The sequence below is a fragment of the Chelon labrosus genome (assembly GCF_963514085.1).
Source record: "Chelon labrosus genome assembly, chromosome: 3".
In the NCBI taxonomy this organism is placed as follows: domain Eukaryota; kingdom Metazoa; phylum Chordata; class Actinopteri; order Mugiliformes; family Mugilidae; genus Chelon; species Chelon labrosus.
Window position 1 is genome coordinate 9,180,872 of NC_140339.1, and position 25,608 is coordinate 9,206,479.

Below are 25,608 nucleotides of genomic sequence, written 5' to 3' on the forward strand. Positions count from 1 at the left end.
ACTTTATTTTGCCCAGGGATCAATGTCGTCTTGCTTTTGGGCCTGCAACCAGAGAGTGTCCAGAGTGGTTGATGCAGCTCCTCAGTCTTAAGGCCGTTTTAATTGCCCCTTTGTTTTACACTTAATTATACACTCATGACTGATGCCGAGTGGAAACCTTTAAATACTAATGCTACGTTAATGTCAAGTGAAAGAGGTACAAAAGTCTTTCAATACTTATTTAAAAGGCTGTGGTCCTTTTCATCTCGACAGCTGTTTGAGTGAGGACCTTCTAAGTTCAATTTTTCAAAAGAATATTTACCCTTTATTTATCCACCTATTATAGTCCTCAGAAAGCCAGGATTCTCAGTATTTTACACTCTTATCAGACTTGATCCATGTTAAACAAAGCAGTCCAATGTGGCAGCTATCTCTTTTGATGAAGCGTTCAATAATTCCACTTCAGTACAGAAGGCTGAGTTGTAAACACATAGAGTTTCGCCCTGTGATGCCTTATGCGCACTTTTCTTTGCATAGCTTTTTAAGTTGAACACTTTATAACTGTGGTCACATTTTGTTTTTCTGAGCAACGCATAATGTCAACAATGACATAAAAAAAAAAACCCACAAACCACAAACCACAAGCCAATATTTTCAAATTATTCATTCATTCATTCATTCATTCATCTTCTATACTCGCTTATTCCTGTTAAGGGTCGCGGATATTCACACTCCAACAAATTAAATAAAAAATTCAGTAATTTTTAAATGTTTTAAAATGTTTTGGTCAGAGAAAAGTCATATTCAACAAAAACTTGTCAACTTTAAATATCCTACCCTACAGCTGCCATTGCAATTCAAATCCTTATATAATTGCTAAACCAGGGCAGAAACACAGACTGACACTGATATAATTATTTTACTTAAAAACATATTAAATAACATTTTATGAAAATTAAGTTTCATTTACTGCATACATGGTCATGCGATGATTTATTTATTTTTTTTTTTCTGACAGCAACGCTTTGAATGGGAAGGTCCGTCTTTTATTTTGAAATGCCGTTAGCGGATGTTGATTCGGAAACGCTGTCTTCCTGAGTACTAGCTGCATAGCTAAACATCTCGCACAACACAGTGTAAAACTTTATTGCGGCGAGCAGGCGAATACACATTTACACTTCGGACTAAAGCTTTCGTGTTGTTCTAATGTGTCTGTGGTCTGAGCTCAACGGTGGACGCTTTAAAATCATTTAAATCCAGCGTCAGGACTGAGCAGGATGCTAGCATGTGTCGTTAGCAAGCCACTGCAGGAAATTAGCTCGTTAGCTTCGACAGGCAGCCAAGTAGTATGAGGCTTAAGTTTCGTTCTTTATGCTCATACTCAGTTTAAACACGCTCTTCGCAATGGACAGCGAGGCGATAGTGATCCGTATAAAAACGCCGTCTGGGGACATGGACTCCTCCGTGGACTATCCATCTCTCCTGAACTTCAGTGACTTACTGGTGAGTCTTCAACAAGCTACAGAGCTAGCTAACTGCCTCTGTTGAAAACACTGTACTGTACAATGAAACAACAAGCACAACAAGCCATTCAACGTGTCTGAGTGTGACTAGCACATTTAAGTATTTGTCTTTTTTTTATCAGACCTGCCTCTCATCTGTCAATAGCTTTACACTATACTGTGTTATTGTCCCTGTTGTAATTCATTCTCACAAACATTTCAGGTTGCAATCAGAGATGTCATGCCTGAAGCCACTGTCACAGCCTTTGAATGTAAGTTCCTGTCTCCCCATTGTGTTACTTTAATGCTTAAATAGGAACTGTGACCCTTCTCAGCTTCTTATACAGTGTTTCTTAAAGGCACCAACTACTTCATACAACAAAAACAAACTTAGAAAGCTGTTGATTCATCTGTATTTTCACTAGTATTGTGTTTTGTTTTGTTTAGTTTATTTTGTGTTTAATTTAACACAATTTAACAGCATCACAAATTACATCCTCCAAGATGATCATACAGTTGAATTACCACCTTCATGTTCCCTGTTTCAACACAAACTGAACATTATAACCTTCATGAAGGGGAATTTATTGCAGGACTGTTGTATTAGAATTCAGCCTAAAGCTTTGACAAGTGATATCACACTATGTATTTCTGTAAAGGTCATCCAGTTAATGGTACATCCAAAGACATTACTAAGACAATACTAAAACAACGGCATCATGACTTGTCTTAGTTTTCTTGAGGATGTTGAAACTACTTGTCCAAGTAGTTTCTTCAGTTCTAAATGGGGAGCTTTTATTTGGAACATCTGTGGGTGGTTCCCATCTGAAACTCGCATGAATAGGGTCATGCAGACACTCAACTGCAAATTGAGGATGTGGGTCAGATTGGCCTTGGTGTTGTTCATCTCAAAGACTAACACCCAGGCAAAAGCAGAGCAATGTAGCTTATGTAGTTTAGAGCGATGAGAGACAAAACATCCAATTCACAAATGCATGGCATGACACTAGAGAGACAGTTCTACGGGTCAGGACTGCGCAGTCCATCTACACTTGAGGTCAGGGAGCACTCTTTTGAGGACAACAACATACTCATTTTAGCTAGAGAAGCGAAATGATTTGAAAAAGGAGTTAAATAAGCCATCTGTGAAAACTGGAAAGCCCCTTCCTCTCTGAGTGGGGAACGGGGACTGAGGCACTTACAACTCACTCTCAACATCAACAAAAAGTTTCTCTCACATCTTGAGTCTGGACTTTCCAGCCATTGATGGGTTTTTACAGAACTATTCTAAACTAATTCTAAACAGCACACCACCCAGGTTAATCTGGACAGTTTCAGGTAGGCAACACCCACAGATGTTCAGAATAAAAAAACATAACTCCCCATCAGTTATTTAGAACTGAAGAAGCTACTTGGATGATGGTGAAACATCTTCAAAAAACCCCCAAAAAAAGACCCCAAAAAAACAATATCAACTGTTAAAATTGGGCTTATTGTGAACTTTGCATTTAAATTGAGAATTTGGTATTGTTGTTGTTTGGTTGTTGGAGGTCGAGAGCTCAGGGAAAAAGTAGTCAAAGTCATTCCAGTGTAGACTGCCTATAGATCCATATGAAAATAGAATGAAAAATGCTATTTTTTACAAACTATTGTTTGCTTTCTTTTTATTCTGCTTAAAATAACATTTTCTGATAGATTTTAACACATAAATTATTGTTTTATAATTAATATTACTTGTTTTTTGTCATTTAACACCAACTGTGAAAACAACTAATTGTGAAAGTATTATTATTAATTGTCTATTACTATTTATTGCATGCAGTGTTGATTGTGCTGTTTATGTTCTTTTTATTTTGTTAAGATGTTAAGATGCTTCTGTGCTTTTCTTAGATGAAGATGAGGTGGGAGACAGAATCACTGTAAGAAGTGATGAAGAACTCAAAGCCATGTTGTCATATGTGAGTACATATATTATTAAATATTATTAAATTGCTTCTTCATTAAGACTTCTTCGCTATGGCTGACATAAATTCACGATAATATTTTTTTGGTTGTATTGTGTCGTAGCTGCTTCTTCACTGAATTCAATTTCAGTTTAATTTAGTTTTATTAAGGTGTCACCTACAACAATCAAAATTGTTTAAAGACGTTCTATAGATCCCAGAACCCCAGAGGAAGGACTAAAGTCCTGTCCACATATAAAGTGATTCACTTGTCGCCTATCGCTGTGTAGCTGATAGTTGACCGCCCTGAACAAGTGAAACAAGCAGAACATAAAAAGTAATCTCAGTGTTTGGATGAAGCCTGCTCTTCCTGTCATCACCGCTCTCGTTTTGAAAAGAAAATATCATCAGCGATGGCCCCGCTCCGCCTGTGTTCTGTGTTCACCTGACGTTATCACCATGGTGAATTTAGTGGTAGGAACCAAAGTCGTGGACGATGATTTCTTGTGAGGAAACACATCGTTAGCCTCATAGCATAATTGCTATAATTAAGTCATTTTTTGTTGTTTTTCGAAAACATTAAAATATGACTTAGGCATAGTTCAACATAGTGCCTGGCCATTTTGCTTTACTAAAGATTTTTTCATGCCATGGTCTTTTGTCACCACATGGATGCTTGTCTCTTCCTGTGTCTATGCCTCATAAGGCAACTGTGGTAAGAAAAAAAAATTATTTAAGAGGTAATAACCTTGAAGAGAACCCAGCCCATATGAGGGACCCATTATTATTTTTTAGAGACAGACATCCTAATATCTTAAGCTGTGTGCTTGAGTGTTAACACTTCTATCTGACATGAAAATAATTCAAGGTATAAAAACAAACCACTTGGAAAATACTTCAGTTGTTAATCTCAGAAAAAAGGAACCCCTTCTAGTACTCACTTTATTTCCGTTGTTATTGCAATATGAGAGTTCCTATCAGTCGGTGCCAGTTTGGCGATGACTGCACGGTTTACTGTCATGGCTGAGGAAGGAGAGAAGGCCAAAGAAAATTTAGGCACACTTCAGCATTTGTTTTCATTTCCAAAGTTTTATTTTCACTTTAATATTGAACAGTGTTATCACACATTGCAGGTTTTCCTCATATCACGTAGGGCAAATCCCTTACAGTGGTGTCAGAAGCCGCATTTAGTTGTGGTCAAAACTACCTCCTCAGGTCGGATACATCAAAAGAGTTTAACAGTTAAATTAAAACTATATTGCATTACACAAAGCACCCCTGGTTTGAAGGAAATAATCTGAAAAGGGGGTTAGATGCTGATGAACTGCTAATATTAAGCTACACACAACCAAACACACATAAAGTTGCAGGCACCTCCCACCAATCAGCTTCGCCATCTACTGCAGTATATTTTCATATTCCACCATACTTACTGTTCATGCCACGGACAGTAAGAGTAATGGCGTGTAATGGGTTTCTGTATGAGGTACACTGAAAGCTAAATGAACTGTCAATTTTTATTATTTATTATTCAGTACTTAAAGTTTTGCCTCATTAAAGAACAGCCCCCCTGGGCCGCAGAATTGTTCAAAATCTACTTTCATCTCTGGATGTCTTTTACCCCCCATCAGCTCACAATGATGCTGCTAGAGCCACAGGCACAATTTACTCTGCCTGTTTTTTTGTCCGTTTTTGTCATGCATTCACTTGTGGTTGCCTTTTAATCATTAAGTAGCATAGGGTAGCAGGGTGATTAAGCAAAAAGAGACAGATGTTGTGCCGAGGAGTGTTGTGAAACAGAGACGGAAAAGACGTTGACCTCAGCCAGATTTCTTTTACACAAATCCAGCAGAGATTCTTCTGTCATTCTGCTTTGCTTTGCAGTTTGTCCCGTAAGAACGGGAGGAGTTTTTAAGAGAGTTTCAGTGGTTATGTAAGGTTTCAAGAAACTCCCATCCTTGGTGTTTTGACATTACTACTGCTATTTTATGCAGTCTATGCGATAGTCGCACTTTTATGATGATGCTGATTTGGTGGTGTGATCTTATAAATATCAGTAATAGTCACAAATATACTTGTGACGTTGGATTTTGTATTAAAATGTCATTGAACCTGATTTCTATCGCAGTAGTCAGTAGTTTAATGTCCCGACAACGAGTTCCTTATTCTGATGATGTGACATGTCTGAAGTGCATGTAAATTTATGACCCTGGCCTGCGCCTCACTTTACCCAGCACAAATATTTAGTATCCACAACACTGCGCTGCTTCGCCCACAGATTTCAAAACCCATTTGTTCAAGGAATTTTTGGCAAACAAATCCAGGAGTCCCGTAATGGCTTTCTGCTCATGGGACTGCCAGGTGTACAAAAAGCTGCTGATCACCTGGAAAATACTGGAGTCACTAGAATATAATTTACGCTAGTCGAGTATTTTAAATGTCTTATGCAAGGGTTATGCATTTCAGCAGATATTTGCATTTGTATTTGGAGATTTTTTTTTTCTTGTTGTGGTTGTTTGCTGTGGTTGCCATTTAGCCTCCGTAGAGACCCCAGTGGATTTTTGCTTCAGTGTTATTAATTCCAGGTGAGCAGACAGCCATTATGTGAAATTAATAGGAATTAAGGGAAACAGCATGTTAGGTGAAAGGTGGAGTGATTCATTCAGTCTGTCATGGTTTCTTTGTGGAAGCATATGTTTGTGTCTCTGTGATAATAAATTTATAATCAGGCTTTTAACTATGCTTTCACTGCAAAGCTGTTTTTTTTCATATTTTAAATCTCTACTTTAACATTGCCTAACGGAAAAGTCACGCTCCTGATTGCTGAGCAAAATTAAGGCTCAAATTCAGCGCTTAATTAACATCAGTCTGCAGAGGGCATTTATTGTGAAAAGTATCCCCCATCGCTGAGAACATTGATTGCTACATGCTCCTGTGAGACCCACTAGACTTCCAGGCATCTCTAATCATTGTTCGACACCTTGAAAGACAGACGCCCGTGTTCAAAGTTAAAGAGCGGCTATGTCAGCTGCTAAAAAAAAAAAAAAAAACCCAGAAAAAACTCATGTGACCTCATCCTCTCCTCACTCAGCTCCCCCTGGAGGTAGTGGCTCTAATTCCGCCATTCTTACTCCCATTTTCCCCTTAGTCTGCTAATGATGATGAGAGCCGCTCTCGCTCTCTCTCTCTCGCTCTTGTCCCTTAAGGCTGAGCGATGGTATTTGGGATCGGACACTGTTTAGTTATTGGCCAACAATGGAGAATGTCTTTTAATAACACACCTACTACAGATTAGGTGGTAATTGCAGCCTTAATCAATAAGCTAGCTGAGCGGAAAATTAAAGGTACGTGAAGCCCGACCCCCCTCCACCCCACACAACACGTTTTTGGGTATTAGGCCCATTGTTCAGATGTGGCCTAGTGAGAATGCTGGAGGGCGAATGCAGAGGGCTAGGAGCGAGAAGGGGATCTGACAGTGATAAATAGGCCTTTTAATAACAGCTGTGCCACTTGGGTAGCCATTCTGATCCATTCCCATCCAAGCCATCCCATCGTCCTCCCTCCCTCCCTCTCTCCCTCCTCCACAATGAGAGAGCAAATTTACATATTGCTGCGATGACTTGATAGTTCACACTGGATTGTAAATGAACACATGTACACTACGTAAAGACATCTTTTAAAGTGTGTCATCACTAAGACCTTTATGTGTTTTTGAAGTCTCAGTAAGGAGAGGACACAAAGAAATGCACCGACTCCGACACGTGCACACCCACACACACACTCACAGTTTAACAGATGGTTTGGTTAACTGAAACATCAATTATTGCATTGCCTTGGCAGGCGTCTGAGAGGCTCCAGAGTGTGTGTATGCACGTGTTAGTCCTGTAGGATATGAGTGTTTGGTGAGCTGTTGACCCGGAGGAGAAAAGGGTTAATGCTACACTCCTTCAGAACAAGCCCACAGGGCATTGGTCCTCATCGGCAACAGATTTCAGCACAGCATGCTCACATTTTTCAGAACACTGTGGATTAATCGTGACATCAGTAAAATAAACATTTTTGTGTGTGTGATATTATTAAATTCATCAGTGTAGTAAATAATTAAACAGCAATTCTAGTTTTTTTATTTCGTGTGTAACAGCTTTAATGTCTTTCTTAACCATATTTAAGTAGCAGTATTGGTAATAATGACATTAAATTGCCGTCACTCTTAAACTATTTGTGATTTTTAATTTTTTTTTTCTCCTTTAGTACTGCAACACAATGAATGAACAACGCATGAATGGACTGCTGCCGGACCCTCTGCAGATTTTTCCAAGAGGTACACCGTGACATATTACAGTTTATCATTAATTGGTAATGCTGAAAGGCTCAATACATCTTTGTAATTAATGTGTTGACAATTAATCACAAGCAAAATCTAAAAGTAAGAAGAAAAAAAATAAATATCCACAGTTTTGTACTCAAAAGCTACTACATGGAAATTTGGGGCCATCACTCGTGCTGCGTTGAAACAGTAAGAAAATGGGAGCGCTTGATGGCCAGGAGTAACAATGGAGCCTCTGGACAATATTAAAATTCAGTGGCTCATTCTTTTGTTGTTCTGACAGTCATTTATGAATCTACATGTCTCTCGCTCCAAGGACATTGAAAGTGCAAGCTTGTGCTCAGGCTAAGCCTTGCCTCCATCTCGGGCATTGTGCACTTTCTCCCTAAACTGTTTTTTTCTTTTAACCATGAGTGCTTCTTCAGTACACGTTTTTCCTTTGTCTTCATATGCTTTTCTCAAAGTAATACATAACTAACAGGCCCCAAGGACAAAGTGATGAAACCTTTCATTGTCTCTTTTACTCTATATCAGGCTTCTGTCTTTCAGTTGTTCTTTCTTTTTTTTTACTCTCTCTCTCTATATATATATATATCTGCTTCTCTTTTCTCTAACTCAGTGATTGTTTTTTCCTTCCTACCTACCACTAACTGTCTCAAGAGCCCAACATCTCAATCACTCTCTTGTCCACAACTAATTTCAGAGTAACCCTCATTTCATTTCATCTTTTTTTCTTCTTCTTCTTCTTTTCTTTATAAAGAACTGATTCCCTTTTTTCAACACATTTGTAAATGGCCCAGTGATGTGTTCTACAATCTAGTCAATTACTGTTTCAGCCGGCAAGACTCCAGGGATCCGGAACATACATGGCCTGAAGGTACCTATCTCAATAATTGTTTCGGCTGCCTTACACAGAGAAGGAGGGGAGGGGAGGGTGAGAAGTTGAGTCAAATGGATTGGTAACGCTGTGTTCCACTTATTGAAATGTCAATTGAAGTCAAGGCTCTCCTTTTCTTTCACTCATTCTCTTGCTGCCCTCGTCCATGTTTATGTACGGGAATATGTGGCTGTGGCTGTAGCGGGGAGCTTGTCACTCTCCTTCTCAATCATACCTGCATTCTTGTTTCTCATGCTGGGATAGTCATCCTGAGATCCCGATCCCCCTCTAGACTATTATGATCCTCTCATTCCCTGTGATATGAAATGAAGAGCATCAGCGTTGGTTAGAGCAAAACCTGAATCGGGCAGTAAGAAGATGTCATTGTTCAACCATGAAATTGTCATTACAAGCCCCCAAATGGCCTTCCACAGACCTTCCCATTTTATGTTAGGCATATGTTGCTATTGAAAGGCATTGCTAATTACCATGGGTTAAATGACTTGACACCTCCTCCGACTCTCCAGATGATCCATACTATATCCATCTGCATCTCAATGATATAACGCCCCCCCACCACCACCACCACCACCACCACTCACCCACCCACAAAAAATACCGAAAGTGCTTTATTTAATGTATCCTCAGAGGAGCTTTGGTAACGGCTACTGAACTGTGTCAGTTTTGTTTAAGGTCAGGAGGTCTGTTTTGAGAAGATGATGTTCTCCCAAAACCTTGACTCCGTTGGTAATCTTTCCCCTCTGTTTCTCCTGAGTTAATATAAAAGTAATTGGCTGAGAGGAGTCTTGTGTGCCATTTAAATTAGGTTTTCCTGGGCACTAATTAAAGAGACAATCCCTGTGCTTTAGTGGACCCAACACATCGACCCCTTGACCTCAATTAATGAGTTATTTTTAGGATCCTCTTTACAGGGTCTCGTCTTTTGTGCTCAGTATCTGGGTTGAGTTTGGAGGTCTTCAGGGTAAACATAAATGCAGATTAATAGATATAAAGCACCATGTCCCAAGTGAGGCATCAACATTATAAACTTTAATTTCTATCAAGTCTTTGCCAACCCATTTTTGTCTCACTTTCTCTGGTTTTAAGCCATATTGTTGTACTTCCATGCAAATTTTTTTTTTTTCTCTCTGTCTGCCCATCATCACCCCCCCCCCCCATCTGGACACTTCTTTCTTCCTTCTTTGTATGTCTCTCTCTTTTACAAAAGCCAATTATCCTCCGAGCTAAAGTGAGAGCCTGTGTTTTGTTGTTGTGCATCAGGGGGTCTGGCCATATGCCTGTCTGTCTGCCTGTCTTTTGGCCTTGACCACTAACTGTGTATTTGTGTGTCCTTTGTATGTGTTCGCACACCTTAAGGTTAATACTAGATCTAACCCAGCCAATGACTGCACTCATGCTGTCCCAGACTCCATAGCCAACAACAGGTGAGTGTTCTGCGGCATTAGGAGCAGTTACACCAGTTACACCACCTGGAATATCAGTATCACCATCTCTGTTATGCTTACACCACTTTGTGTTATTTTCCTCAAGCTTAAAGAAATCGTCTGCTGAGTTGAAGAGGATCTTGACAAATGGGCAGGTGAGCCTAGATTTAAGCAGAAATTGACCCCTCATGCATATTGAGAGACTGTGGTTGTGTTATAGAGAGTGTGGGTTTGGTTATTGTTGCTTCAGTGTGCCATACTGAGGACAGCTTGGTTCCTAGCATTAACACTCTCTCTCTCTCTCTCTCTCTCTCTCTCTCCCTCTCTCTCTCTTTCTTCTTCTCACACACAGACACAGTAGCTTAGATGTCAGGAAGACAATTAAGCCAGCAACCTCTCAGGTTTCTGCTGTAACGCGGTGAACTAATAGAGCTGTTCTCTCCCTCCTCCTCCTCCATCTCTCCATCCACTTCTTCTCATTCTTCTTACTCCTCTTACTGCGTTAACAAATCAACAGAGGTTCAATTTTGGGGGTGTTTTTTATGTCTATGTTGTGATGTGTGCTTCCTTCTGTCTGTACAAAATTAGTTTTGGCAACCCCTCGTTCATATCATCATATCATGTACAGATGGGCATCAGCCCAGATAAACTGGCATTTTGTCAGAGCACCGTTAGTCTGGAGTCTCGGTTAGCGTCACACAGCGAGCCATGGGCCGAGGCATTAGTCACTGAAATAAATATTCGCTGCACGCTGTACATTCTGACCATTTTGTGTGTTCAAATATAAGCATTTGTTTTTCTTAAAATGTTTTTTTGATATCCTGCATGTATAATTTGGAGGATTTAAAGTGTGCTAGCATTTTGCACTTATGTATTATGTCAGAAGAAAATACAAAATATAGTAAATTGTTTGGGTTTTCAGGTTTTGTGTTCGAGAGTTGGCAGATGAGGATTTAGATGTGACATTTTGAATGTTTTTGTTTTTTTTCGGTTTATTTGTTTCTTCAATTGAGACTCTAAACTCACGTTTGTCCTAGTCATTGTTGGAGTATTATTCCCGATCATTTTCTCAAAATATATCAGTAGTTTTAGTGCATGATGACTGTCCAAAATGAATTTAAGAATAAGAATATTCCACGTTTGCTCAGTTTCCTATCAGAAAGTGTGTGATTTTATAAAAGCTTGATTTTCTAATGATTCTATATGTTACTTGAGATACATTTACATTACATTTGCTCCACCTGTATCATAACTAGATTATTTCATCGCTCTGTTTAGAGGAATTTCTTTTTAATGGCAGAAACATTTTCACCGGCCTTTTGAAAATGGACTAGATGAGGAAACTTGTGCACAGACAAGCCTGACACTTTTGTTTTATCAAAGTAGGGTAGAACGATGACAGCAAACAAATCATCATTAAACTCTACATCAGTCACTCCTCCGCTCACCCAAACACAATGTCCTTTTATAAATTGGACAGTAAATGTTGTATTGATCTCCTCCTCTCCTCCTTCTGTTCCTCTGTTTTCTCTCCTTATGTCACTGAACTTGGAGTGACCTGAGCGCTTGTCGTGTTTATAGCCTCCAATAACACTGCAGTCCCCTCTCTCTTGCGTGTGCGGACTCTCTCTCTCACCAGTTTAGCTAAACATGTAATCCAGTAGTTGCGTGGCTTCCAAGTCCCATTATTTTACACTTGTTTGTGTTTTTTCCCCCATTCAGATAAATGCCCAAGATATCCACTATCAAGAGCAACTTGGCCATGGCAACGGAGGCACAGTTTACAAGTAAGTGTTTGTTGGCTCTAGCGCTGAGACGTTATTGTGCCGTGGCCAACAGTACAAGGCCAATGCACAATAACGGATAGTGATGCTGAAAAGATACCTGCTGGAGCAAGTAAGATAGTCTAAATTATGTATTCAGTGCAGCTGAAGCAGCTATATGGTGCAAATATTAAAAAAAAAAGGATGTCTCAATAAGTTGGTAGTTTTGAGACATTTTGGATTTTTCTGCTCAGCTTTTATGACAAAATGACACTCATTAATCCGCCGTACGTTCTGTGGAGGGTTGTCCATTCTTCACCGCACTCCCTCTCTTTCCTCATGTGTCCATTTATCTCTCAGTGTTTGGTGTGACATCTATCAGGCTGGTTTGTGTCTCCTGCTTTCACTTATTTATTCTGGTTTGAAGGTTGCAAACATATATGATATTGATTTGGAGCTGTAAGATATGACAGCAATTGACTTAATCGGTCTATAGTACAGCACATTACCTGCCACCACGAAGAGCTCCATCCTTTCTGGCTAGACAAATGTATTACTGAGCTGCTAACGTTATGACAAGGTTGGCATTTGTGTTGCTCCCTCTATCTTTCTGGCCCCAACTTGTGCGTTGTTCTTTCCATCAATCCTCAGCTATTGAGCTGTTTTATTGAGATTGAAGTATTGATCACTGCTCAGACTAACCTTGGCTTGACAGAGTGATGTGCCCCAGCAAACCCAGTAATTTTTTTTTTTATCTAGCAAATCCACAAGACTATCCTATTTTATATTTTCATTCTTTTTCTTTCCAAACACCTTTTACTGTTTTATGATTTTGAGATTGTTTCATTACTTGCCAAGCTCTCGTAGTTGTAGGAGAATACGATTGTTCATCAGTTTGGCACCAGGAGTGGTTACACCGCACCGGGGACGGCCACTATTGCAAGACCGACAACTTTTCAGTCAATTTAGCCCAGTAAAAAAATCAATATGCATTGGTACTGAAATGTTTATGGTTGAATGGAGAAGATGAAGAAAATATAAGCTAAAAAGTCACCCCGGTTGTTTTTGGTGTTATACACTGTGTTATGCCATGCACATTTTAATTTACATGAAATTCTTACTGTATCTTATTTAGTATTTAATTAAAAAACATCAATTCATACTATTTGTACTTTTTTAGGTCAGAGTAATTGGGTCAAGCGAGTAGCTCAAATAGACTTTTCAACAGCTTGAATATGAAGCCCTTGGAGTGCATCACTGAACACGAGTCCCGTCTTCATACTACACATCTTCATTCAGCATGGACATTTTGACTTGTCAAGAAACAGATTTTGTGTGTCCCACTAAAGCTTGATTTATACTCCCACAGCAAACCCTGCGTACAGCGCCAGGTGGTTACGGGTTACGGCAGTAACCTTGTCTGTCTGCATCGTTCTGTAATAACACCACTGAGACACTAGTTGGCGTCTAGTCGGTTGTATTGACTTTCTCTGTGTACTTCAAGCAATGGCGATTGGAACTGAATGACTCACGTTGGAGTTGAAGTTAATGAATGTTGATTAAAAGTTACTTTCACTGCAAAGCAGAAAAGAGCAAAGACGTCTGAGAAGATGTTCTGTTGGAGCCAGAAGGAGGGAGGAGTTTCTGTGTTTGTCTGGCCGCTGAGAGACGAGACAAGGAAATGCATTTCAAACCAAATGTACCTGTTATGGTCTGTGCCATGGCGCTTGATTGCATATCTGTAAAAGCTGTATGTCAGGCGTCGTCATATAGGGTATGGCTTGGAGAGGCAGACCAATGCAGTTAATGCAGGACCTAGAGTGGAATTGTCACCTGGGAGTTGGCAGAGGCCTGAATGATCAGTTTGTTATTACATATATTGAACAGAAAAAGCATAAAGTTAGCTACTGCTCTAAACCTACTTGCATCTGTGTAAGTAGACTGTTGGACCTAGAGGAAACTCAACATGATGAATTTGTAATTTCTCTGTCACAGGGACAATCTTCAAATATCTTGTGCTTCAGTTGGCATTTCATTTAATGTGTTTGCTCATTATTGAGCTAGTGATGACTTGATTACCTCCTTGTAGTGTTGTTTAAAGTCTGACTACATTTCTCACTTTAACAATTCCAGTAATAGTTCTTCAACATATATGCTACACTCTGTCCATATACTGTATGTAAGTAAATGCAAACATTTTGAGACAAAAAAAACTGTGATGCGGTAATTAAATCAAAAGCAGTCAGTCTGCATTAAAAGCTTTTATTATGGTAGGATTTTCATACGTTGAAAGTTCTCACATACAACTCCTCTGAGTGAAGTGTGGAAAATGTCAGGACTGCAGTTCCTGGCTTAAAAATTAAATGATCATACTGTTATTTTTGCCATAAATCACACAGTGGTGTTGCTTGACAATTACAGAGGCCATGCCATTACCTGACGCATTGAATGTCAAACACTACCAATGTGTGGACTTGCATAGAGTCAATGAGTACAGATGTTTTTGCATTCCGTGCTTTGCCAATATGTGTTACCTTCTACCTTGTCTTTTGGTCAAGGTTCACAAATAACGGTGAGAAATTGTCCTGCACTGAAAAGGAAATGAGTCCACATACAGAATATATACTGACTGTGGGAATGTACATGTTTCGGTTTCGATTAGAAACTAATTCTCTGTGCTCTTCAGCATCTTTACTCCCGTTTATATTGGGCTTATCATGTGTGAATAGCGCCACAAAAGGCTCCCCACCTTTTAACCTCTTAGCCCATTTATGACCCAGAGCCATTTAGACTCAATTGGATGTTACCAACACCTCAGCTCTCCATAGCCACATGCTGACCTAGCCATCCATCAATGTCGGCCTTTGTTTTTTTATTACACACTCTCTCAGAGGTCCATCTTGTCCACCGATCTAACTGACTCTGTGGCTTATAAATACAATCGCAAGGACACACAAGCCATTTTCGTGACTCATGGATCCTGCAGCGCAATTAAAACGAGCACATTTGCCTGGCTGTGAGTGTGGTGACATCCACTTAGACACCCATGGCTCTTTCTTTGGACTCTCAACCCATTTTCTCCATTGATTTTCTTTTTCACCTCATTGATCAGATTGTAAATTGAAGGACCAAACCTCTTTGGTTAATGGGTGTCAGATTTGAGATTGTGTCAAGAACAAGGTGGAGGGGATTTCACCTGGATTAACAGAATCTCTCAAATAAATGCTGAATGAATAGTTGTGATTGGTTTTACATTGTAGTGATGTTGAGAAGGTTAAATCAGAGGTTTTTTGGGAAAGACTAATGAATTTTTAAAATAGGAGCTTATCAGTTCATCTTAATAGTTAAGAATCTGTATAAATGTCATCTGATGCCTGATTGGTGACGCAATGCTCCAGTTTTTTCATTCATATGCAAAATAAAATAACGGTCACACCCACAAACACGCATTGACTGTCACCTAAACAGCAAGCATATAAAAACAGCTCCGCTACTATAACACCTTTTACCTGTAGGCGTCGACACGATGTACAACAGTTTTTACTGTCATTCATGGCAGGTGGCAGCACCAAAGTGTGCATCTGCATCTCTTAACTTGTGTAGTCCTAACTTTCCTTTTCTGGAAGTGTCCCGTGAACTGGCCAGACGGTGACTGAATACGATGGGACACCCTCCAAAAAAACGGTCACCCTCTAGAAAAACACAACTGTTTCAATCCAAACAGCAAACAAGAGAAAGTTAATTTATGTCTCAACCACATAGAAGTCCTTTCAGAAATTAGTCTGTTTTAATTTGAGTTTTTCAGCCTTCCTGCTTTAGTGTGGTTGATATTTAAGGACCGTATACGTTTGTGCGTGCATGCACGTCTGTCTGTGAACGTCTGTGTTTAGGTTTCTGTCTGACTGTGTAACTCAGGATACCAGTAATAGCCAGTATAAGGTGAGAGAGTCGGGGAGAGAGAAAGGCGGCCCGTCGGCCATGTGGCAGTGTAAACTTACCACGTTAGCCCTGATCCCGGAGGCCAGTCTCGCTAACCCGCAGCCCCAACTTCAGAGACATAGAGAGAGGCACTATGAATACTGCATGATGGAGCTTTTATTACAGAGCAAGCTGGAGTGTAAATAAGATCCAGGCAATGGGGCACGTTTACTGGGGTCAGATAAGGGGGAAGTGGCGGGGGGGTGGCTATGTAACCTTGTCCCCATGTCTCCCGCTGTCAGAAGCCTGTCACTGTAAGTCATATAGGGATGCTCGTCCCTGAGGCAGTCAAGGACAGTCTGAGAATAAAGCTTTAAGTATGCAGTAGTCACACGGCATCGCCAGCCCTGAAACATACCATTAAATGCATTAATTTCAACTGTTGTTCAACTGTTTTGTGTCTAGCGGTATTTAATTATTACCATCTAGAATTGCCACAGAGAACTGGAGTTGTTTAGACTTGGTTTAATCTCTTTTCCAGGCTGCCTTGCTCACACAGCCGGCCCAGTCAGTATTTAACATGTCTACCCCTGCGATCTTGTCTCAATTAACATCTACGTCTTAATTAAGAGGCACCAGTCATGCTTAACTGATATTGATTGTAGCTTAAAGGAAGACTGAGACATCAAAATGAAAACAAGGTCATCAGAGTTCTGTACGAAGAGCTCTCCTCCAGAAAGATGACACTTGAAATCCCAAAACACTCAGCTATCCAATTGTCGACAAACAGTCAGAGCAACTGAGTATGTGACCTGTGCTTCTTCACAAATTGCTGTTAACTGTTCGGCCTTTTATTTATCTTCATCATCTTCCTACTCTGACAGCAGCCATTTTGTTGTAAACAAAATCAACTTAACAGCATTCGCGTGATGTGTATGAGTATATTGTTGTCATTCTGTTGTCCATCATTACATAAACACCACCCCAACCCCAAATCCAGAACTCTGACTCACAATTTTGTGGGCATGGGAACTTAGGACTGGCTTCCAGTTTACCTACTATGAGATTAAAACATCTGTTGAAAGTAAGATCCTGCCAATTAATCAATGGATTAATTGTTATCTATAAGACTACTAATGATTATTGTTTTTCTTTTGGCAATCTCAATTGGCTGTAGTTTGCTTTTTTTTTGTCCAACAGTCAGCATTGGCATAGCTATAGTCAGTGACCAGTGTTTGTTCTAACTGTTGGTAAATACCTGACATGGTACTAATAGGTGTCATTAATTAAAGCCTTGGGCCAGTTTAGAGGTATCTGGACGAAGAGCAATGTGATACTCCAATCTTGGACACATTAATCACACTTTGCACCATACGCATTCTCTGTAGACGACCCACAGACAGGTGAGTAGCCAGGTATCACATTTAGTAGCCTGTGTGACGCACCCTGAACGCACCTCATCCCCGTCACCTGACAGCTGTCGGCCACTATTCGTCCTTGAGGATTGTATGTTGAGAGGTCCTGAGGTATTGTCGCTGGCACCGTAAACTAACCTTCGAGGGCTGTAACTAAAGCCGACGTTTGGCATTAAGGAGTTTGATAATTAAATCATTACGAGGACGGTCTGTACCTGCTGCTTTACTTGCAACTCAAAACTCTGTCTGGAGCAACTAGAGATAGGGCTGACTGCATCTGGTTTTGGGTGGTGACCCCTGACCTTTAAGAGTAAAGACAGAAACATTTTGTCATGTTAATTTAGACTGCTGCTCAGAGACTCAGAGACTTGTGGAGTTTTTATTGTCAGCCAGTAGAAATGGTTTCTTCACTCTCTATACAATAGATCACTCACTTACAGTTTGGGCTCTCTTTGAATAGTGTCTATTTAATAATCACATCATAATGTTGGCATTATGTCTTATTTTTATTTTTATTTCTTTAAGGGACACTGTACCTTAATGGGAAGATATACAGTTGTATAGATGTTAACTGAAATACTTAAAATGATCTACAAAGATGAGTGGCAGAATATCAGAAACTGACGTGACTCAAGACTTAGTCAGCCATGCAAAATATGAGCAATCTGTCTATCTGCCATAGGTAAAATGACTTAATGCGAACTTATAATTGTGGCTCAAACTTTTACAAACAGTTACATGTTTATCAATAAATAAAAATGTCTTTTGTTTCATATCATCTTCTGTCTTGTCCCTCTAGAGCGTACCATGTTCTTGGGAAGCGGGTGTTAGCTGTCAAGGTGAGAATTCCTTCCATTTACATGGTAGTCGTGTTACATGATGCTTTCATCAAGTCCGCCCCATTGAAACATCAACATAACAACATAAGCGTTGGGTTTAAAAAAGACTGAATTCCCCCCCCCCCCCCGGTGTTTGATTACAGGTCATTCCCCTGGACATTACGGTGGAACTACAGAAGCAGATCATGTCAGAATTAGAGATTCTGTACAAGGTTAGTTTTGACAGATTTCCTCTTTTCACCAAAACTGTCGCTCATTTCTTCACTTAATTTTGCTGTCCTACCACACTTTCTACTAACTACCCACAATTCTGCCTAGTTAAAAGTAATTTATTGCTTCTGGTCTTAAAATCAGTTGGTGAAATATGGACATACTGTATGTGCACGTTGTGTATTCATGAGAAATTTAAATATTGTTGCACCTTCACAGTCTAACTTGACCACTTCTGCTTGAAATTCACACAGAGGATAATGTTTAACAACAAATATTTATATTAGAAATAATTTTTTGGGGGGCCATGTTCTTTAATAATCACTTTGTCTCTGCTCTTGATTTCAGTGTGATTCACCCTACATCATCACTTTCTTCAGTGCCTTTTTTGTAGAGAACAGGATATCTATTTGCACAGAATTTATGGACGGTGAGTTTATCTGTGACTTAAGCAACTAGCACGTATGTTGCTTTTTTTCCTTGCCAGCTACAGTTGTGTGGAAGAGACTTTGGGGAGCAGTCCTCTGTCTCTCTACTGTGTGTCCATTTACACTTCTGCAGATCAAGAGAATGTCTGATCGCTGCGAGCTGCTTAGCATGCCCGTGTGCTAAAAGCTACAAGGGCGCGATAAATCTCGACTTAAGTGCATTTGTCGGTGTATTTGTATCCGTGTGAGATTGGGGACTTTCTGTGTTCTTAAGTGTGTGTTATCGCTGCGACTCCCCTGTTTCACACATTTGCCAGCTTGTCAGCAAAGACTGTGTAACCTCTGAGCACTCTCTGATTTCATGAAACTTTTCTTTGATCAGTCATTTCCTCTTGTGCTTGAATATTGAAAGAAAGCAATTAAAGTAGTAAGAAAACAAAACCTTGAATTATACTTGCACAATGCTGGTGTCAGCAGGTTGAACTCTAACAGTGAATAATGTTATAGTTCACTGGAGCGACGGATGTCTATTCTGATAATATCCAAAAATAAATGTAACATACGCATTTTGATTTGTCTTTAGTGTTATGTTACTCAAAAAGTGGGCTCAAAGCACTGTGGGAAATGCAAATCTTACCTTTAGTCATGTCTAAATGCTCATAAAACATATATGGAGACTCTGTAAAGATATTTTTAACTGCCTGAGTCAATTTGCGGTTTGATTTTATGCAGGTGGATCCCTGGATGTCTACAAAAGAATACCAGAGCACGTGTTGGGGAGGATTGCAGTTGCGGTACGTACTCAAAAATTCCCTGTTATTTTTATTTGAGTTAAAGACATTTTAACGACGTTAGATGTTTTGTCGTCGTTATATATCTTTATCAATATCTGAGTGTTTTGAGGAACATCTAACTATCATTATAAATCATCATTGTTGCTCCCTGGTAGCTGCAGTTTTTAGTGTGGCCTCTTATCTGTTTGTTGCACACAGAACAGGCTCGAGGCAAAAAAAAATTCACACAATTTATTAATGAAATAATGGAGAGAAACATGTGTGAATTTTTCAATTAGTCCTTATTTGGTGAAACGATGGATATAGTGAGTGTTGTTTTCTTCCTATCCTCCCCTCCCCCCCCCCCTCCCCCATCCTCCAGTCTCAGTTAAAACTACTGTTTTGATCAAAATGGCCTTGATGTTGATTAATGCATGTCTCTTTTCCACACTCATTACCCTTCTCCTGTCTCCACCTCCTTTTTCCTGTCTGTCTCCTTTAACTTTGTCCGTAATCAAACAATGACAGCTATTTAGTCAGTGTTAATTCTAATTCACAGCTTTCCCTCCTTTCCACTGTCACAGTTGTTAATTATCACAGAAGGAAAAGCACCCAAGAGGGTGCAAGTGAAGCTGCACACTCCAGTTGTTGCGCTCACACCACAACCTTTCAAAGCAGCAGGACTTCTGAGAGCTTTTGTGTTTTCTTAATTTATCTCGGAGGTTGTTGGGCATCAGGGTTTGATGACAGGAGCCTTGAGGCTAGAATCATCTCTCACATCCCATCACCACAAAGCAAGTTTACCCATCTGAAATGAGTAATACTACTTATTTACTAGGTGCCCTAACCAATTCACTGAATTTCTTTCAGTACTAAGCAATGTATTAGTACCCAGCTCCTCCCTAAATGTTTATCCCCTCACTTAATCCTCAGGGAAGAAGAGAAGTCATACTGTTAAGCAGTATGTCCTTGGTTACTTGTATATGGAGTCCTGTTATTTTAGGAACTACCCATAGCTAGAGACGATTTACAAGTTGAGAGCTTTAATGCACAAATTAGCTCGACCTTTGCCATCACAGTTTCATAGAAATCTGCTCTAGTGCAGCTGAAGATTCTCCACTAAGTCAATTTTATAATCCTTTTTGCTTTTATTAAGACTTGAAGAGAGCTGAATTCCTCTGCTCGAGGCACGTCCTCCTTCTTCCCTTTACAATGTTGAGTGATGAGGAGCAGCTGTACCCTGTGCTGCAGATGGATTCATGGTCGAGAGAATTATCCTATAAAAACTGCAGGGCATCTCGCTCAGGCCTCAATTATGTTCCCTTGCAGACAAAGACACATACTTGTTCTTATTATACTGCTTCATAGTCCCTATTTTCTAGTTCACTATGAGTGAGGATGCGTAGGGAGTTGGTGCCATTTTAGCGATCAGCAAACTGGAGGGTACGCCAACGTTTACACAGAGCATAAGGCTGCGTTCACACTACAAGCAATAAAATGTACACAGCTCTGCGTGGCATGCTGCGCTGTCATTGAGTTGACATTACAGTGTTGGTCAAGTGCTCGTTCTTGGATGTCATCATCTGTTTAAAGATGAACTGATCAAACAAACACAAATGAGTAGATGATGCACCATTGTGCCATCTGAACACTGAAAATAGTTGAAGCCAACTCAACGCCACACAGGAACAAGTGTCGGGCACCAGTTTGGATTAAACCAGATTCCATTTAAAATGACTTGTAGCCTGTTGTTTTGTAGTCTAAGGATATTAAGAACCCAGCATGGCCTCAGATGAGGAAATTTACATCACACAGACCTTTGCGTATTAGAAGATGCAAAAAAATATAAGCCTAGCATAAGGAAGAAACCCTCGTCACAGTTTGACAGACCCAAAGGTTGTATAAACTAATATAACCTTAGTGTTTTTAAAATTGACACTGTAAACTTTGGCTTCTCCTAAATATCTTGTGCAACTTGTGAAGATGATAACTGTTGTTGTAATCAGTGCATCACAGTGTGTGTAATGTTTGGATAATTCACAACATAGCCCCTTCTCTCATATCAATGTCCACAAAAGGCCCTGAACAACAAATTTATAAACCTTATTCTTATCAGGAAAATGTAGACTAGAGTAGCAAAAGAAAAAAAAAATACATTTATGTAGGAGTCAATACCACTTCTGATACCCAAGCAGTCATGGCCAAAATCAATATAACAAAGACAGGTGTGTAACCATGACAAGAGCATCCCAATTTCAGGATGAATATCATCTGTCCCCACTCCTAGTGATCTGTTTATGACCAGGTCACTGGTCATGAGGTACACAAAGCTGTTCTCTATGCATTGGTCAATAAAATTAAATAGATGAATAAGAACGAATGAAAGAAGAATGAGTAAGTAATTGAAAACGTGACTGAGAACAGCCTTCATTTAGAGACCTCTGTGGACATGGTATTACACTGCCAGCCCACCAGAAAAAAAGTCCCACACTCTAATATTTTGTTGGACCGCCTTTAGCTTTGATTACAGCAGGCATTTGCTGTTTGTTTGTTGTTTCGATAAGCTTCTGCAATGTCACAAGATTTATTTCCATCCAGTGTTGCCTTAATTTTTCACCAAGATCTTGTATTGATGATGGGAGAGTCTGACCACTGCACAAAGCCTTCTCCAGCACATCCCAAAGATTCTCAATGGGGTTAAGGTCTGGACTCTGTGGTGGCCAATCCATGTGTGAAAATGATGTCTCATGCTCCCTGAACCACTCTTTCACAATTTGAGCCCCGTGAATCCTGGCATTGTCATCTTGGAATGTGGTTAAATAACTTGTTGCCAGCTAAAAGATAATCGCCCATGCAGTAATTATCCAATAGGAGGCTCGTACCTATTTGCTCAGTTAAATCCATTTGGCGGCTTTTTTTTTTTTTTGGCCAGGCAGTGTATCTGGATAAAACTCAAGACAGAATCAGCTCTCAGGACTTGTTTCAACACTGAGCCGTAACCGTATTGACTAAAGTCTCAATTGTCTAAATTCCATATTAAGGTCAAGGGTGTTGACGTAGGATTGGTCTCTTTTAAAGCTGAAGCAACAACAAGCACTTCACATTAATCCAGTTAATTAAGTCTTCTGCCGGGTGTTGTTGAAATTAATATTTTTTTCTTTTGCCTGTGTCTCTAGGTAGTGAAAGGCCTGACTTATCTGTGGAGCCTGAAGATACTTCACAGAGGTGAGTAAGGTAGCTGCGTGGGCTCTTTGTTATTAAAAAAAGAGCAGAGTTGATAAAGACAAGCTGCGGAGTGCTGATGTTGCAGTTCTATCAAGCCGTTTGTCTCCGCAGATGTCAAGCCTTCCAATATGCTGGTGAACACCCGAGGACAAGTCAAGCTCTGTGACTTTGGTGTCAGCACGCAGGTACACTGATTTGTTTGTGTGAGCGAGAGAGAGAGAGAGAGAGAGAGAATGGGAGAGTGTAACGGAAGAGAAAAAACAGTTATATACACAGATCAGGCATAACATTATGACCACCTACGTAATAATATCAGAGGATGGATTCTGATGGTGTCCTGTGTTGGCAGCAGGATGTTGTTAGTGGGGGCATTTGGGTCCTATGGGTTGAGGGGAGGGGCCTTTGTGCATCATCCCACAGATACTTGATCAGTTTGGGATCTAGTAAAACACCATGTGCTGTTTTTCATATTTTTTTTCGTTGTTCCTAAACCGTTTTTGTGTGCGTGCTTGTGTCAGGCTGCATCCTGCTGGGGATGGCTGCTGCCATTGCTATGGGGTGGGGGTGCCTGGTCTGGTCTAGGTGGGTGCTACATGTCCAAGTAACATCCACATGAATGCCAGGTCCAAACATTTCCTGGCAGAACACTGCATTGTCATAAGATGGTCCATGTTATTTACTCTTCCTGTCAGTGGTCATAATGTTATGCCTGATCGGTGTATGCATGGCCACCGTCTTGTTCAAGAGGTGTGTGCACAGATCTGTGTGCATATGGTCAGCTTGTCAATCACTATATTCATTTCCAACTCAAGACATCAGTGCTGTCCCGAGGGTCTTCCTCTCACATTAACCCCCCCTCTACCTCCATTGTTCTGCAGCCTCCAAATGAAATCACTTGTTATAATTATGACCCACACACAACGCCAGGCCTCATTGATATGTATTCAGTAGATTGGGGGAAAGCGTGGGTGGCAGACAATAGCCGAGTCATTGTGTGTGTGTGTGTATGTGTGTGTGAGAGAGAGTGTGTGTTTTGTAATGTAATCATCGGGGACAGACCTTCACCGTTTCCCAAAACGTCAACCCTGAGGACTCTGTCTCCCTTTTAAACACACACACACACACACACACACACACACACACACACACAGTGTCCCTTCTGTGTTAAATTGTTATTCATTTTTAACCTCCACTTCTTTGGCAACTCCAAGGTGAATTTTCCATCCTCACTGTGTAACGCATGCAGCAGTGACTCGTCCTCTGTCCTTATAACTGTGTTTTTCTGTTTGTCTCTCTCCTGCACATACACTCTTTCACATTTTGTAGGGCATGCTCAAAAAAAAGAAGACAAAAAAAACAGCCATAAGGGAACAGACACTCATTATCACAGTCTTGTCATTGATGACACACACACACACACACACACACACACACACACACACACACTCACTAGATGTCTCCTTGCTTTATGCCTGTTCCCTTGTGCAAGGGTTGAGTGCTGCTCAAAATATCAAGCAGACAAGTCAATAGATTAAGCTAATGTTAATGTAGGCTCAACTCGGTTTTTTTCTTCTCTAATGCAGGATAATAAAGCAAATGTTCATAGTTTTGCACCATTAGTGTTTGCTTACAGGCTGTTAACTTTATTTGCAGTTGGTGAATTCTATTGCCAAAACATACGTGGGGACTAATGCATACATGGCGGTGAGTGACCCCCTCAAATTTAGACATATGTGATGTAATTTTCTACTGATAAAAATTACGAGTTGGCAATTAATTTCATTCTCACAGTCGGTTGTTTTTGCTCCACAGCCGGAAAGGATATCAGGGGAGCAGTATGGAATCCATGCCGACGTGTGGAGTGTGGGCATCTCTTTCATGGAGGTATAACGATTTAAAATATCAGGAATTTGTACACGGAGAGGATTGTGGGATGTGTATGCAGAAGACAATAATTCTAGCGTGAGTGTGTCTCCATCTGTGTTGGTATCTCTGTTCATAGTCTGTATATAGCACTGAGGGAGTTCCTGATTGACACCCTGTGTTTTCAAATAACATTTTAATTTCAGTATTATTTTCCCTGTTCTCTGTCCTCCCACTGATGCTATTGATTCTCCATTTGTTTCTGTCTCCGGCTCTCCCTCTGCTGTAGAACAAATGATTTGGGGTTCACCTTTGTTTGTCAATAACCTTTAATATCATTACAATTCTAACAATAATGGACAAGCTTACAGTGATGGAGCTGTGTCAAAGTCGTTGACATAATCTCTGTGTGATAAAGATGGAGTTTAATATCAGCGGACCCTCTGCCTCTGGTCTCTTTGTTTCTAGCTGTACCTACGTGCATTAAGCTAAATGAAATGGGTTGCAGTCTTACTCAGTCTGGATTGATCTTTAGCCTACTAGTTGGTCTATTTATGTTCAAGGGAAGAGGTGAGCGTTTTGACGTTTTAATAACGTAATGTTGCCAATAAGCTGCCCTTGACCAAGATGAAAACTGCCCACCCCAAGTGAATTGCCAAATGTCAGGGAGAGCTGTCACCCAACACCCCAGGGAAAATAACACACATACACACATTACACACCCCACAATCCTGTCCTCCTCCTCTTTATCCCTCTGTTTTTTACCCTGCAGGTGGTAATTGTGGAGGGGTTATTAACTAATAGCTGATGTTGTTTGATGAGGAAGTGTTATCAGCAGGTGGGCACTAAGCTTACCTCAAAGACTGAAAGTCTTAAGTTCTCCACGCTTCTGTGGCTTCACAACCATTTTCCTTCATTTTAACTCTGTGCCATTAAGACACTTGTATTGGAAAGACTTGCTTATGTTATATATGTGACCATGTAGATGACAATATACAAGGGGTGGATACATTATCAGACACCTTTATTAGTCTAATGGAATTCAATCCAGTGCCCTTACAAAAACTGGTTTATAATTTGTCAAAGTATAGACTTTTAAGA

At 40.2% G+C, this 25,608-nt stretch overlaps 1 protein-coding gene across 2 annotated transcripts in view; it reads left to right on the forward strand.

The window, feature by feature from the left end:
* Positions 1 to 1,000: 1,000 nt before the first annotated feature.
* Positions 1,001 to 25,608, forward strand: part of map2k5 (mitogen-activated protein kinase kinase 5) — a 52,173-nt gene continuing 27,565 nt past the window's right edge. For both annotated transcript variants that reach the window (XM_084541499.1, XM_084541500.1), the window contains exons 1-16: positions 1,001 to 1,482; positions 1,705 to 1,753; positions 3,372 to 3,439; positions 7,676 to 7,745; positions 8,588 to 8,628; positions 10,006 to 10,073; positions 10,180 to 10,228; positions 11,796 to 11,860; positions 17,969 to 18,008; positions 18,152 to 18,220; positions 18,567 to 18,648; positions 19,379 to 19,440; positions 22,596 to 22,644; positions 22,756 to 22,829; positions 24,298 to 24,348; positions 24,457 to 24,528. In XM_084541499.1, coding sequence (XP_084397625.1) covers positions 1,351 to 1,482; positions 1,705 to 1,753; positions 3,372 to 3,439; positions 7,676 to 7,745; positions 8,588 to 8,628; positions 10,006 to 10,073; positions 10,180 to 10,228; positions 11,796 to 11,860; positions 17,969 to 18,008; positions 18,152 to 18,220; positions 18,567 to 18,648; positions 19,379 to 19,440; positions 22,596 to 22,644; positions 22,756 to 22,829; positions 24,298 to 24,348; positions 24,457 to 24,528 — 1,041 coding nt within the window. In that variant the 5' untranslated portion in view covers positions 1,001 to 1,350. The remainder of the gene's footprint in view (positions 1,483 to 1,704; positions 1,754 to 3,371; positions 3,440 to 7,675; positions 7,746 to 8,587; positions 8,629 to 10,005; positions 10,074 to 10,179; positions 10,229 to 11,795; positions 11,861 to 17,968; positions 18,009 to 18,151; positions 18,221 to 18,566; positions 18,649 to 19,378; positions 19,441 to 22,595; positions 22,645 to 22,755; positions 22,830 to 24,297; positions 24,349 to 24,456; positions 24,529 to 25,608) is intronic.